The sequence below is a fragment of the Gekko japonicus genome, unplaced genomic scaffold, assembly GCF_001447785.1.
Source record: "Gekko japonicus isolate JY-2015 unplaced genomic scaffold, Gekko_japonicus_V1.1 scaffold724, whole genome shotgun sequence".
Lineage (NCBI taxonomy): Eukaryota > Metazoa > Chordata > Lepidosauria > Squamata > Gekkonidae > Gekko > Gekko japonicus.
In genome coordinates this window covers 269,461-285,570 of record NW_015164688.1, presented here as the reverse complement: position 1 = coordinate 285,570, position 16,110 = coordinate 269,461, and the positions used below count along the sequence as shown (strand labels likewise).

General features: G+C 42.3%; 1 protein-coding gene across 1 annotated transcript in view; it reads right to left on the bottom strand.

The window, feature by feature from the left end:
* Window positions 1-16,110, bottom strand: part of LOC107108841 (neuronal PAS domain-containing protein 3-like) — a 566,078-nt gene that overhangs the window by 311,732 nt on the left and 238,236 nt on the right. The window contains 1 exon segment of the mRNA XM_015409362.1: window positions 6,655-6,744. Coding sequence (XP_015264848.1) covers window positions 6,655-6,744 — 90 coding nt within the window.

Below are 16,110 nucleotides of genomic sequence, written 5' to 3'. Positions count from 1 at the left end.
CTTTTATCAAAGTCCCATGAACTTTAAGGAAATGGTTCAATGGCAATTAAAGCAATATGGAAAACATGGCAGCAACCAAATGGGACCCCCATAGTGATCTTTTTCGCTTTATTCCACTACAATAGCTATGAACAGTCAAAACTATTTGTTCACGGGGATCATCTGACCACCAAATGTTATGGGCAAGGGCACAGAAAGAAGTGCCCTTGGTAAGTAGTTGATGTTCCCTAGGCTAAATGAAAATAAAAGTCTGTCAACATTTAAAAAAAAAAGTAACACCAAACAGGGTGATCCAGCTCATGTTTCAACAAATCAACAGGTAGAGCGGTGGCGTATAAGGGAGCGGTGGCGCAGGGAGTATAACACCTGCATTTAACATCTACTCGAGCACCTGTTCGAGTCCCACGGTGGTCGAGGTGAGCTCTTGACCCTTAGTCCTAGCTCCCGCCCACCCAGCGGTTCGAAAGCCAAGTAACTATCTATCGGCGAGTAGATAAATGGGTACCCACCCTTAGTAGGGTGGGGGGCACCCTCCTCCGTCTATGGAGGTGTGTGGAGAAGCAGCGGCACTGGCAGCAATGGTGGCGATAGCGACGGCGAGAACAGCGGCGGCAGTGGAGCAACGGCGGTGGCGATTGGAGGAGGCGGCGCAACACTGAGAGGCGTGCCTGAGCACCGGACATCGTGCAGTCAGAAGAAGCCGAGCTGAGGAATGCTTTCACCTAGGGTGTCGGTAGGGAATTCCCCCCCCCTTGTACCAATGTGTGGCCGTAGTTAGGGTCGATATAGGTGATTAGCACCCAAGAACTGTAAACCGCCCAGAGACCCCTACGGGGGTTAGGGCGGTATATCAAGCCGAAGGATAAATTTTTTTTAAAAAAAATTCCTCCAACGTCACTGGGTATAGTGTGACATTTATGGCCAATAATACATATCTTTGTATGTACATATTTGAATGTACATATTTTTTAAATTTCTGAGGTCTCTGATGGTGCTGATGTAAATTACAATATAAACTCTATATCAGCACGTAATCCATAGGCATTCATGAGTGCAGTGAAAACTGAAGAATTATTGTAGAAGCCTTGTAAGTAAAAAAACCAAACTTTGAGCAGCTAGCCATTTCTGTGTACACCCACAATATGTTACAAGGAAGAAGCAGAAGATGCCTTCTTGTATCATGTTTATTTTGGTATTTATCATGCAGTGCTTGAACTTAGCACCTGACCCTTACAATGCAGTTTGATACTGATGTTCATGAAATATCATGTTGTGGCTTGTTTACTTAGTCCACCTTTACATTTTTCCACTTTTATTCCTTCTTAAAATTTTGAAAAGAAAAGACTTCAAACAAGTTGTACAGGTTTTTGCCCACCCAAGCCAGTCCAGGAATGGGAGGGAATCCTGTACTTTTCAGTACATTAAACAACAAACCACCAGATGGTCTATATCCTCTCTGGTTTTCAGAACAATATGCCACCAGAACCTCTTTTCACTAGTCCCTGCCTTTCCTAAGGGAGAGATTCCAAACCCTTAGTTGGCATCTGGGACAAAACACATTAGCAACTCAATATAGAGATGCACACTTTTTACTAAGGTAGCATGTGTGGGGAGCGTTAGGCTACAAGATCTAGGCTTGGAATGCAAGTTACAACATCAGAGACCCATTAGAAATAAGAATAATTTTTATTCAGTACAGAGCATAGCAAAACAGACTATATAAGAGATTACTGAAAACAAGAAAAACCTATGGCTCTGTGCCTTAACTACACATTAAAGATATTCATAGTTACCAGTGAAGTGTCCATATTCCAAGAGTGTCCAAGGTATACAGTCCAATTACCAAGGGATTTTGAAGAGAAATACCATCCTTGCACCCATGTGCTCCAGTTCACAAAGCAGCTCTTTGTCTTCCAAGAGACAGCATTTCCAGGTGCAATAAACAGACAATGACAAGAAGGGAGAGCTAAAAGCAGACCGCTCCCTCTCATAGGAATCAATCAATTATACCCCAATTCCATTCATGATCAGCTGTGGCCATCAGCCAATCACGAGCAGACAGGGGATGTGCCCAATTGTCATAGCTGCATGTGGGGATAGGCTAGAAGTTTGGAGACCATGCCTGCAGTCACATGACCCAAACTCCAGCTTCTCCATTGCCTACGTGACTTGTTGCATGTGGGCCAGAGCCAGGAGCCATCAGGTCTGGCTCTTCCACTTAGAGGTGTGAAAGAATGTGTGGTTATATGGCATGGCTATTGAGGTAGTTCAGACCATTTGGTCTGCAACAGGAAACAAAGACAGCATGGTATCAAAAGACATCACAGGAGAAAGCATGTGGCTATAGAAGCAGAAAGCAATTTTTCTATACACATGTACCACAGCCTATCTGCAACATATTAAGTTAAAAATAGTACCAGTTTGGTCAGTCAATACCAATTTTGTCACCAACATTTCCATGCTAATTATACACCCCCAGAATTAATACTGCTATAAGATTTATTTCAAATTATTCTTGCTCATCAGAATCTATTTTGTACCTTTTGGAGACATATAACAACAAAAAGGTAAAGTTTCTCCCTTCCCTGACCCAGCAAATGGCTCTAACGCTGAAATCAGACATACGGATGTGATCACTAATTGAGCAACAAAAACAATTCGAAGGACAGTGTAATCAAAGATACGCCAGACGCTAAAATACACACACACAAGAAATGTTCAAGCCATCACTCTCAAGAACATAAGTCCAACATTACTCAATGTATAAATGCTCAAAGTGTCACAAGGTTTATTCAACACAACCACAACCTCTGCCAGCTCATGGCAGGAACCCAGCAATGTTTATCTGATAGTAATAGATAGAACATAAAGAACTGGGAGCAAGATATCTCATGTGTTCATTTCCCATTAATGCTTGTTCCTGGCACCTTTATCACAAAGCAGAATTCAATAACATAAAAAACCACTACAATGGCTTCCACACTTTGGACAATTTTTAGATCACTACAGTGAAACATTAGCATTTCCTTTCAACAACCAGAATTGTTTGCATAGCTATTTCTGCTGCTAGTCTTCGCGGTAAATAAAGCTTTTGAATGCTTAATTTAGTGTGGATGATTGCAGCTTCTCTTTTGCCAGTGTTAGCAATGCATCTGTAAAATATCATAGCCTTCTAAAGACTACTTTTGGATCAGTTATTTGGAACTACAGAAACTTCTAATGGTTTGCAGAACTATAACATTACAAAACATGCATTTTTTAAAAACATTTACCAGATTATTACCAGATCAGAATGATACAGCGTTCTAATGTAAAATGCAGTATTCATCATGTGAAAGTTTGGAACATTCCTAGCGCAGATCTCTTGGAATACTGACTACTTCCACATAACCTAAGATGAAATTGTACAAGGCTCTTGTGGAAACAGGGTATGGCTAAGATAGATTGTGCTATCCCTTAAGGATGCCACTGCTGGCCACTTGAAGAAAAGTATTGATCCTTCCTGTCCTGGGATGAGTGTTCTCTTACTGCCTTTCTAGGCTGTTAGTTCATAGCATGACAAATGCACAACTACTGCTCATTTGTTGCAGACATCCTATGTTAAAGAACATTCTGCTTCAGGAATATAACATTTTCTCCAGTTCTTCAAATTATATTGCTACTTGGAAAATATAATTATTTCTTCCAGCTAGCAGGTGATTAGAGTTTGGAATGCTGCCTGAAACGTGGCTGAATAAGTTTGATGAACATGCATTTATTTTATTTATTTAGAAATGTTATGTGTCGCTTCACCAGAGACCTGCTAGATGATTGCACAATGCCTGTAAGACAATGGATGACAGCACATTGTGGGACTTGAGGGGCCAGAGTGTGGAAGAGAAATACTAGAAACAAAAAGACTTCACTGTACTCCTACAATTCAGGTCAGAGCATTCTGAATCCAACACCAGAGCTCAGTTTCCGAAGCATGGACTTATGGGGACTGAAACTGACTAGCCTCAGGACTCTCAACAGCATTTCTTCAGATCTCACCGTGAGACCCTAGTTGTCCCTAACCTGAAATTGCCAAAGGGATTCTAGACTTTGCAGTAGAAGAAGTGAGCTTCAACTCAACAGCCCATTTTGGAAGACTATGCATTTCCTCTCTTGGATGCTCAAATCATGTACATCACCTAAAACACATCAGCTTTTAAAAAATACATTAACTTGGCTACCCCACCCTTACTCTGTGCAGCAGGTATACATCCATTACATGAATATTATGCTATTGCCTTTGGATCAAAATTTTTAGAACCATTCTTCAAAGAAAGCTATTGGGGGACGCTTCGAAACAATCTTCTGTTTAAGTCTTTAGAACATGCTACATTGGTTTACAGTGCTCCATCTTACAGACCAATCTACCTATTGCAAACAGAAATACCAGGACTTTTCCAAGCATAAGCTGGTCTCGTGAAAATGGAAACTTTGAGCTCAGGAAAGCCCCTTTGCTCACTGTACTGGTACCATCCACAACCCTTTTGTAATCAGATCTTTTCCACAAAGGCACTTTTATGTGGCAGTTTTAAGTTATACCCCATTCACTATTTACAATCAGAATGCCTATTCCACCGCCATGCTTAAAAGCTGAAAAAGGAAATGCAGTCTTCCAGTCTATATTTGTTCAAATATTAAATCTGTCTACTGTGCCATAGCGCACTGTAAATGCAGGCTTTAACAAGGACTAGGACAGGGTTAAAGCCAACTTTTTTCTTGAACAGATGATATTTCAGATGGCCACACTATTCCAGATGCATCAATTTCCTTGAAAATCGAATCCATATATGTGCATATGCTGTGCTGGCAGGAGGACTGCCTGAAATGGCCCCAACCCAAGAACTAATATTCTTTTGGCCAGAATAATGCAATTATTATTTTCCTAGCTATCAGTCTAAGCATACAGAGCCATCTGTTATGCAAAGCAAACATACACATCTCAATTACAGAAAATGCAGTTGCCTTGACAGAATTTGGATTACACCACTAAACAGGGCTGTAAAATTTGTTTTAAGCTAGTTTATAATGGATGCCTTTCAGGAGTTCCCTAATTAGCATTTACCTGTTAAACTATTTTTTAAGCCTCCTTCTTTTTCAGTTTATTAAACTTTGTTGGATACCATGCATAAAATACACTAATATGAACATAAGAGAATATTAAACATGAATGTCCCAGTGTTTGTTTGTTTTTAAACTGCATCAGAAACCACGTGGCATATTGATCATGAAGAAATGAGACTTCTGATACTGGTTCCGAAAGAGACAAAATCAGGACCTATTCCAAAACTAGGGATTGCAGTAAGATACAAGAATCCCATTGCTTAGTTAACAAATAGTTTTTTGCAGTCCTATTTTATTTGCTAAAATTTCCTTGTAAACAATATAGCCACATTACTAATGCAACTTCCTGCATTTTCTCTAAGGATTCAATGGATATTATTCCAGAGCCTCCAATAATACATACACCTCTTGTTTCCCCCTTTTTCGCCTTGTACATGAGGCATTTACACACTCCTTTTCATGACTTCAGGATAACATTTTCAGTTTACCTTGTGCACAGTATGGTCGCCAACCTCCAGGTGGGGCCTGCATATTCCCTGGAATTACAACTGTTCTCCAGACTACATCAATCAGTACCTCTTGAGAACATGGCTGCTTTGAAGGATGAGCTCTATGGCATTATACCCCACTGAGGTTTCTTGCTTCCCCATACTCCACCTTCCCCATGTCCCAACCCCAAATCCCCAGAAATTTCTCAACACTGCGTTAGCAACCTTAACATATAGCTAAATCACAGTTTTAAAGAGTTCCACTCTTGAGGTGTCTCCAAACCACCATGGCAGCAAAAGCAACCAATTCAGTACCATACAAAGAAGTAGACATAAGCATTATCACAATTACTGAGTTTCTTCAGGGTGGACATAGTCAAGTATCCAACTATGCAAAAAAACCTCCAGGTGTCCCCATATCTGAATAAGGACAGTTATGGTTTATGTGCCTAGCCAATACTGCTAAAACCAGAACCATTAGTGATAAAACAACAATTAATTCTTCTCTTTCTCTATAACCTTCTATTAAAAGATGTCACCAATTAAACTAAAACATTCAATTACTTTATAAAAAATATCCGAGTCAGATTACTGAACATTTATGAAAATAGCAAAATGTGTCCTTGTTGAAACCCTCTCTGCAAGTCATTTTAATGGTCTCTTTCAGCTTTTCTTGACTTCGAATGACTCCCTGTCATTGTGTCAGCTCCCAGGACAATGCAGGGTACTCCATAAACATCCAGTAATAGGACACAAGGGAAGTACTATTAGTATGTCCCTTTCCTATCAGGTACTGAGGTTTAAAGTTCAAAACAACTGAGAAAAGAAACTTCATTTGTTCTCAATAAATTAATAATGATCCTTTGTGGAAGAAAAAGATTTCAAGCTCTGGTGTTTTTTCGCCCATTTGAACATTCAGCACTGAATCACAGTATTCAATTATTTTCTAGGATGAATAAGATACAGCCATTAAATCAGAAATTCAACAACATGCAGAATGCTGCAAAACAGATTATTGCTTTAAAAATGATGAGCACAAGACTGCGCTCACACCACTGAATTTTCTACTTACTTGGGATAGGCCAAGATAAATGGAGACTGTTTCCGAAATGTACAAAAATTTCCCCTCTTGGTTTAGTGCAAATACAAATCCATCCAGGGACTGCAAAGTAAGAAAAAGTGAAAAGTTTGTTATATGGTGACATATTTCACTACCAGATAACATATAGGCATCTCATAGTCAAGGACTCCATTATCTTCACTATCAATTAACATACATTGCCAATTGTGGGAGAATGGAGAATAAGAAAAGCATTGTGAATTGTAGTAACTTTTGCTAATTAACAAAGAATTACACCTCCCCTCCTCCATTCATAAATGCACCCACACCCTTTTTTGTTAGTGCAAAGAAAACAGTTCACTGTCAAATGTATTCACACCTGGAGACTACAGAAATCTTTTGAATCTAATCTCTTGTCAACCTGTATGCTTAAATTATATTCTCGTAGGTGCAATTTCTACAGATACAATTTCTAGAAAAATATTTTAAATACCATGTTATGTTGTTATATGCACATAAATGAGCTAGGGGAACTCATTAGCATAACTCATTAGCATATGCCACACCCCCTGACATCACCGGAAGTGTGTCATAAGGCCACACACCCTCCCCCCAATGGTCCCGGCTGCCACCGCTGGCCTTGCAGCTCCACTGCTGAGCCCCATGAGGGGCCCAGCGGTAGACCTGCAAGGCCGGCGGGAGTGCAAGGAAGCCCCGTGAAGGCCCTCCCTGGCCCCAGGCAGGCAGGGGTGGGGAGAGGCAGGGAGGAAGCAACTTACCCTCCCTCTTCTCCTGCCTCCTCCTGGCTGAATGAGGGCCGGAAGCGGGGCGGCCGGAAGCAAGGGGCGGGGCTTCGTCATGTGCCCCGCCCCCCATACCTCACTCGGGGGAACTGCGTTCCCCCGCGTTCCCCCCCCCGAAATGACCTCTGAAGGTAAATATTCACCATGACTATGGCCGAATCTGCATTTTCATTTTTAAAGCAGTCTTGATGCTGCCTTTCTTTATACTGGAGTGATGCTTTTTTCAAAGTGGTACGAAAAAATCTGCTATTTTTTTCTGCTTGCTGGCCGGGAATGTTGTTGTTCTCCTCCCTCTAGCATGCCCAGCATTTGCCGGGCACCCATTAGCTTTACACAAGGCAATACATTACTTAAGGCAACAAGGCAACAAGCTATAAACTTCTCTTTACATTCAAAGAAAAGGATTTTCTCAGATTTCAGTTTTGCCCAGCTTTTGGTTTAAACAAGAAAGCAAAAATAGCCAAAATAGCCAAATAACTGAAAAGACTGGGTGTTTAGTTTGCAGAATGTATGTATGTATGTAGAAGGGATCTTTCTCTAACTTTTCAGGCAATATAAAAATCACAAAACAAGATAAAATCATTCACTTAGCTTGTCAAGCAAGGGAAAAGTTTCTTACATGCCTCTATGTGCTGTCAGAAGGTAAACAGAGCAGATAAGCCTCCGATTAGCACTGGGGGGGGGGTTTAGAGTGCTTTTAAGCACATCCATTTGAGCCAGAGAGGAGCCACAATCATGACGGAGCCGAAACCATCGGGCAATAAAATAATGCAGACAGCAGAAATTATAACAGTGCAGTAGGAGAGCGAAACCTAAAGAGATGTGGACATCTTTTTTTGGAGACGGAGCGAGAGTGTAGCCGAAGCAGTGGAAAATACCAATGCAGATTCCACCTATATCTCATTTCATTGTCAGCTTCATTTGTCTTCAAATCCTTACTAAGCTGTTCAGAGCCCTAGAAACTTCTTTTTCTAAAGCTCCTAGAACTTGGATGCTGCTATACCTGCATGAGATAACATCCCTAGTAGAAGTTGAGGAGTCCACGGAACTACATTATCTTGCAAAATCTGGGCACCAGATCTGTGAGGTCATATGGATAACAAGAGAGTGGGTGTGGCATTGGGGAGGAATGGATGATGCTGGTAAGCCTGTTTCAAACTGGCTCTACAGTGTGTGGAGAAGCAGAATATATAAATTCACATTCTGAACACCTCCTAGCTCTAAAATTTAGTGCCATCGCTACTTTCCACTTTTTATTTTAAAAAAGCTAAGTCACACTATAATGACCAGAAGAAGAAAAAATTAAATCAAAATGTAAAGCACAAAATTAAAAATGTTCCCATGCTGCAGGTTAGTATTACTTTTATTATATTTATATTCCATCAGAATATTTGTATCCTGTTTCCCCTGAACATCATGCAAGGGACCCAAAGTGGCTTACATAAATTGTTTTCACTGTCACAACCACAGTATGAATCATGCCATAAAATTTAAAACCACTCCACACATATATTCCCTGACATAATAAAAACTAAACTCACTTAAGTAGGGTTGTCAACTCCAGGCTGAGAAATAACTGGAGATTTGGGACGTGAAGCCTGAGGAGGGTGGGTTTTTTTTTTGGGGGGGGGTATACTGCCATAGAGTCCACCTTCCAAAGTGGCCTTTTTCTTCAGGTGAACTAATTTCTGTTGGCTGGAGAGTAGTTGTAATAGCGGGAGATCTCTAGGCACCACCTGCAGGCTGGCAACCCTACTAGGGCTCAGTTCCAATAAAAAAGAAACTGTTCTTAAGTCCACTATCCAACTGAAACTGTCAATGTTAGACAGCCAAAATTTAAACTCTGTAATCATATGTATGCTATTGTTAGTTTATTTATCGTATGGCAGAGTTACACACAGGAAGCATATAATAATATAAAATACATAACCAAGTTGATGCAACGGGTAGGCAGACCAATTGGGCAATCCCCCCCAAATACTAATATCTAAATTTTCAATCCACTCAATCACAGCTGGGGAGAGTTCAAAGAGCTCCATCACATCTCCCTGAAAAGCATGATGCTCACATTCCTGTGACAGATGGAAAATAGTTTGGTGGGCTGCACCATAATCACATTTGGATCTTGGTATTTTGCCCCATTTAAACAACAGGTCTGCACAACTGTCAAAGCCTGTTCATATTCTATTAGCCATCTTCCATGCTTTATGTGGCAAGTCAAATCCTGCGGGCCTCTCATTGGTGTTTATTAGGTTAGGAATATCCAGTGGAACTGATTGCATCCATGTCTGCACCTGCCCTGAGCCTGCTTCAGCAGGGAGGGCAGTGTATAAATCAAATAAATCAAATCAAATCATTTCCTAGATCAAAATTTTGTGATTGCAGGATTTGTGGAGATCTTATTGTTGGATGTCAGGATCTTAGTCTGGATAGGCCCATGTCAGCCATGTCTTTGTGGATAGGCAACTCTCTTTTTTCAGTGATTTTTCTATATTCAAGAAAAAGAATCTCTTGTTTTCAGAGATGCAGGGGAGTAATGTGGTACAACTTGGGTAGTCAATAGGTTGGAGTGGGTTTAATACATCTGCTGATAGTTCTCATTGTTGTATTGAGTTGGGCATCACGTTTGTGGACATGGGGTCTGTTGAGTCACACTAAAGTACCATATTCAGCAGAACTATACACCAACCCCAAAGCTGAGCATCTAAGTGTTGTAGCAGACACACCCCAAGTTGTACCACATAATTTTTGGAGAATGTTGTTTCACATGTGTATTTTTACTGCTACATTGGTAAGATGGTGTTTATAGCTCAAGGTCCTGTCTAGGGTAATTCCAAGGTACTTAAGGTGCATGATTGTGTTTAAGTTGGGTGCCATTAAGATAGACATTCAGTTCATGGTTGGCAAGATTGTTACTGAGATGGAAACAGGAGCATTCTGCTTTTCCTGGACTTGGGATAAGCTGCCATTTACAGTAGTAGTCAGCCAAAATTTTGAGGTCCCTAGTCAGTATTTCCTCAGTCCTTTCAATTGATTTGTGCCTTACTGCAATTGTCACGTCAGTGGCATAAGCAAATTACCTGGATATCATCTTGGAAACATCAGAGATGTATAGATTGAAAAGAACTGGAGCCTGGGGTTGACCATTATTCAGTTTCTTCTGCTTGATGATTGACTGACCCATAATTACTCAGAAAGTTCTATCATTCAGCATGTTATTTAGGAGTTGAAGTAATGTTCTGCAAGGCAAAACTTGTAAACACTTGTACAACAGACCATCCCTCTAGACTGTGTCATAAGCAGCAGTCAAATTGACAAAAACTGCTGATGTCTTAAGACATATCAGCAGTTTTTGTCAATCTGAGAACCTGGTCTTCAGAACTATGATGGGGTCAAAATCCTGCTTGCTCTATAGCAACACGTTTGTTAATTCTGCCACTGATTCTGTTCAGGATTAGCCTCTTGAGGCATTTATAACAGGAGCACTGAAGGGAAATAGGTCTGTAACTTTCTGCCAGATGTTTTGGGTTTCCAGGTTTCAGACTAGCACCTATCCTTGCTTTCTTAAATTCCCCTGGAGTCTTCCTGTTCTCATGATGCCAGTGAGAAATTTTGCGAGTTGCCTCTTAGTGAACATGCTGCTGTTGATCAGGAACTCATTATGAATGCAGTCAAAGTCTGGTGACTTTCTGCTCTTGATGGCCTTCAGCACCTTGGAAATCTCATCAGCACTGAAATCCCCTGACAGCTCGCAGTCTTTAGGACAGGTGTGCTTCAAAATCTGGAGTTCTTTTTTTATCCTGATTGCAAAATCTTGATCCTTTGGTGCTCTGGAAAGGAATACTAGTCAGGCAGCTACCTGGTTTGATACAGAGCCAGTCTGTTGTAGTGGTTAAGAGTGGTGGACTCTAATCTGGAGAACTGGGTTCAATTCCCCACTCCTCCACATGAAGCCAGCTGGTGGACCTTGCATGAGTCACAGTTCTTTCAGACCTCTCTCAGCTCCTGAAAACAAGTCAAGCTCACCTCTAGCACAACATTAAGAGCTAGAACTTGTGGCTGACAGATGATCCTAGGATCTTCTGGATATTCTACACACAATGCCATATGATAATTCTTAATTATTACCTGGTTTGATGTTACCTCCAGCTTTTCTCAGAGCACAGGTGGGCTTGCACCTAGTTTTTTCAACAGGCTCTAGGCTTTCCTACTTGAAATCCAAATTTGCAGTTGCTTCAATCCATTTTTGTCTGTGTGTAGCATCGAGTTTATGGAGTATTTCATCTTCCACTTTTGGGTCTTTGTTGTCAATTGTTGGTTGAATTATCTATTCCATGCCACTGATCTGATGGTGTCTCTGTCTTTAGCATCAAAAACAAGATGCAAGCCATGTTCTTCAAGCCAGTTGAGAAGTGCTTCACCGTTCTTATCATTAATCATGTATCTCCAATTTTGTTGTGGGTCAGCTTTAGAGTTGACAAGTCGCGGCGGGGGATCGTAGCTCTTCACAGAATCCTTGCTGTGGGGACAGCGAGACGCGTTGCAACCGCCGTCGCCAGGATCTGACGCTACGTGTCGCTCTGGCAATGGGGCTCCAAACAGCCCCATTGCCAGAGCGACGCATAGCGTCATGTCCTGGCGACGGCAGTGCAACGCGTCTCGCCGTCCCCACGGCAAGGATTCTGTGAAGACATGCAGATCCCCCGCTGCGATTTGGTGAGATTTGGCAGGCCTAGTCAGCTTGATCAGTTGGAACTCAGCCTAGAGGAAGAGTCCTTGAGTGTCACAGAACCTGGGCCCAGCTCACAAGAAACACCTGAGGAAAGACAGGAGCTCCAGGATTCAATGCTAACAGCTGACCCTGACTCCTCCAGGCAGACTGTGGGAGGGAATGAGCAAGACCAGCTGAGGCAGGACAATTCCTCTGATTCCCTCACAGCAGCAGACCAACACCGGGAGCAATCTCACTGGCAACCTACAGAGAGAAGGCACAGTCTGCGCCTCTTGCTTCAACGCTGGCATTTGGCTGACAGCAGCCCTAAGTGATTGCAGGATCTTGCTTTTCATAACTTAGCTTGTTGTGAGAGGCTTACTTAAACCAAGCTGGCATGCCTTTCCAGCTATGGAAGCAACAAGTTACATATCTGTGAGCCCAGCAACCACAACTCCCGCCTTGCCTTGCACCCTGTGACTGACCTTGGACTTTGCTATCTGGACTGCCTTTGGATTCTGCTTCTCAGACCTGTCTGCACATAACGAATTACTGACCCTTGGAGTCACTTTGATTTCATTTTTCAGACTGCTCTGGCACTGTCTCTCTGCTCTGGTGCCTGTTGTGTCTGCTTACTGGGACAAATTTCCATGGTGGCTGTTAAAGAGAGCCAGTTTGGTGTAGTGGTTAAGTGTGCGGACTCTAATCTGGGAGAACTGGGTTTGATTCCCCACTCCTCCACTTGCACCTGCTGATGTGACCTTCGGTCAGTCACAAGCTCTGGCACAGCTGTCCTTGAAAAAGAGCAGTTTGTGTCGGAGTTCTCTCAGCCCCACCCACCTCACAGGGTGTCTGTTGTGGGGAGGGGAAGGGAAAGGACTTTGTAAGCCGCTCTGAGACTCCAAGTGAAGGGCGGGGTATCAATCCAATCTCCTCTTCTTCTTCTTCTTCTTCTTCTTCTTCAGTGTATACAGAAGGATGAGGGTAGGTGGATAGGACATGTGCTGACCATGAAACTGCAGGAGTTTTGTAAACATTGACATGTACTACCCCAACTTTTACTATGATTGTGTAGATGTCATTGTCGATGTTGGTTAGTATCAGCCTCACATTTTCAGTGTTGCTTCAGGCATAAGTCACTATGCCATAGTATGACAATAACATCATATCCCGCAATTCTAGCTTGCCTCTTCATGGTGCACCCTCGATAACACTAAAGAGCTAGAACTTCTGCCTGCCAAACCATTGTAGGATCTTCTGGCTACACTACACACATGGAAAAAAATCAATCAAACAGTCCTTCTCAGGACTACTTGACAAGGGATATAGGAAACTGCATCCAAATCTGCCAAATGAATATAGATGGTATAAGCAAGTCTAAATGCCGATACTTGTCACAAATCTTACTAGCCAATAAAATAGATTTAGCTCTTGTTCAAGAAACTCATCTTGATAATGAATATATATGTATTATAATGTGAAGAAGCTCATTTTATTGCAATTACTCTCATATCAGTTCCAACTGTGATCACAGCAGAATAAAAAAATTGGTATATAACAAGATTTTCCACAATCTTCAGGAACCAATATCTTCAGTGCTCACTCTATTTCAGATACCAAGGAGTAATTTTTAATGTTTTCATTCCTTTGTTTTTTATTATCATAATCAATATATCAGATTCTCAATGTGGCAAAATCTGTGGGTACTCAAATCCAGAGACTGGAACTATGAAGAGACAAGATCTGGGGTCATTTCGTAGAAAAAGAGGTGCAGGAGCTCATTAGCATAACTCACTTGCATATGCCACACCCCTGACATCACTGGAAGTGTGTCAGAAGGCAACACCCACCGCTCAGGCTCCACCCCAAAAATCTCCAGGTATTTCCCAACTCAGATTCAAATCTGGGTCTCCCAAATCCTTGTCTGGAACACTAACCACTACACAACACTTCATGGGGCAGCAGCAGTTGAGCAGTAGCAAGCAGCTGGACCTGCATGAGTTATGCACACCCCCAATGACCGCTGTTCCACACCCATAAGATGGGTTTTGGCTTGCAATGAATTGAGTATGTGTCCTTTGACAAGCTAGGGGTATTTGACCTCAGCCCTGCAACTGCAATGGGGAACAGGACAATATTAAGCTATTTTACAGGACTGTTTTGGGAATTACTGACAACATTTATTGTCAGGTATCATACAAAGCAAGATCTGGCTTCCTTTTAATGTGACCATCATTCCCCTTAATCTGGAATCAACTAAACCAGTTCTATTTTCACATATCAAGACTGAGAAAGGCGATAGAACAAAACATTATTCCCTAATCAGAGAAAACCAAGTTATCATTTATTTCTTTACACCTCTAAAAGGACTGTCTACTCCCTGGCAAACCCGCCTGACCAGTACAGTCATCTCCCTGCTTTGGGTGTCCCCATCTTCTGAGATTAGGTAGACAGCAACACAGGAGAGGGCCTTCTTGGTTGTGGCATCATAACTCTGGAATATACCCAGGAAGACTCATCTGTCCCCTTTGATTGCCATCTTCTGCCAATGGATGAAGACTGTTTTGTTTTGTCTGGCATTCCCTCAGTGATCCGTCTTTCCTGTGTTACAATTATGGTTGTGTATGCATGTTTTAGTTTTGTCTTTAAAATTCTTAAAGTCATTAGCTGCCGTGGTGACCCTGATCAGGGCAGAAAAGCATGATATAAGTCTTGTAATAAATAAGATGACTCTCTCATTGGACACCAGAGAGGTCACGGGGGGGGGGGGCAGCCGACAGACAGCTGCCCCCCTGGCCACCAAGCTTGTGGCAGGCCTCGACCCTTCGGGGCCAACTGTGCTTCAGTCCTCGGAGGAGGGTTTACCACAGGACACGCCGGACGCCTGGGACAGGCCTCGGGGGCCCTGCCATTCTGCCTGCTCCCTCTGCAAACTCATCACGACCTTGGTGGCCCAGCCCAGCCTGCTCCCCATGCCCATGGCCTATTCGGGCCAAAGCAGCACCGCACCTCCCCAGTGCCTTGCCCTTCTCTGCAGGTGTTGCACGGGCACTCTGCCCTGATCGATGGGCAGCGTGGAGGAGGAGGAGGCCCCAGAAAGCAGCCTTACCCCCCAAAGCTGCGCGCGAGGCCCGGGCTCAGACCCGGAGGCACCAGCAGAGAGGCCCCTACTTTTAGAAACATCTGATGTTTTCATGCCATCTGCCTGCACAAAAGGGTTTGCAGGGAAAGCAGTGCCGGACATGTGTGTGCATGGTGACTGCTGGCAACTCCTACTGGAGCATGGAGAACATTCAGATAAGTGGCTTGATAGCCTGCTGTGCCTCCCAACCCTGGTATTCTTTGGAGGTTTCTCATCCATATACTTGCCAGGGTCGGCCCTGCTTAACTTCTGATGAGATCGGGCTTGCTTGGCCTATCCAGGTCAGGGCTACCTCAGTTATCATTGATTATGTACAATGGAATTCAAAAGTGACAACTTTTGACCCTGACCAGATGCATTTCGGCCCGATTGGCCTTCCTCAGTGGTCAAACTAATAACATTACAACATGGCTCCTGACACAATAATATAATATTCATTTATCATAAACTGACCAAGATGAAGTTATTCTGATAATTATTGTCTATGACCACTGAGGAAGGCCAATGCGTCTGATCAGAGTCAATTCTGGATATCATTGTACATCATCTGTACTAGTTGAGGCTAGTATGAGGGCCAATATCTGTCTTTACTATGAAATAAATACATGTATTTTTGTACATTTGCTAATATTTATTAATTTTTAATTTTACTAACAGTATTATTGGCCTACACATTTATATTTTCTTAATCTTCAGGTACTTAATTCAATTTGATTTAGGTTTCATTTATTTCACCCTTTTTTGTTTTCAGTTGTGCCTCCACTTATTTTTAACATACTTACAGTCAGAAACTGGTACTGGAAAATGCTTCC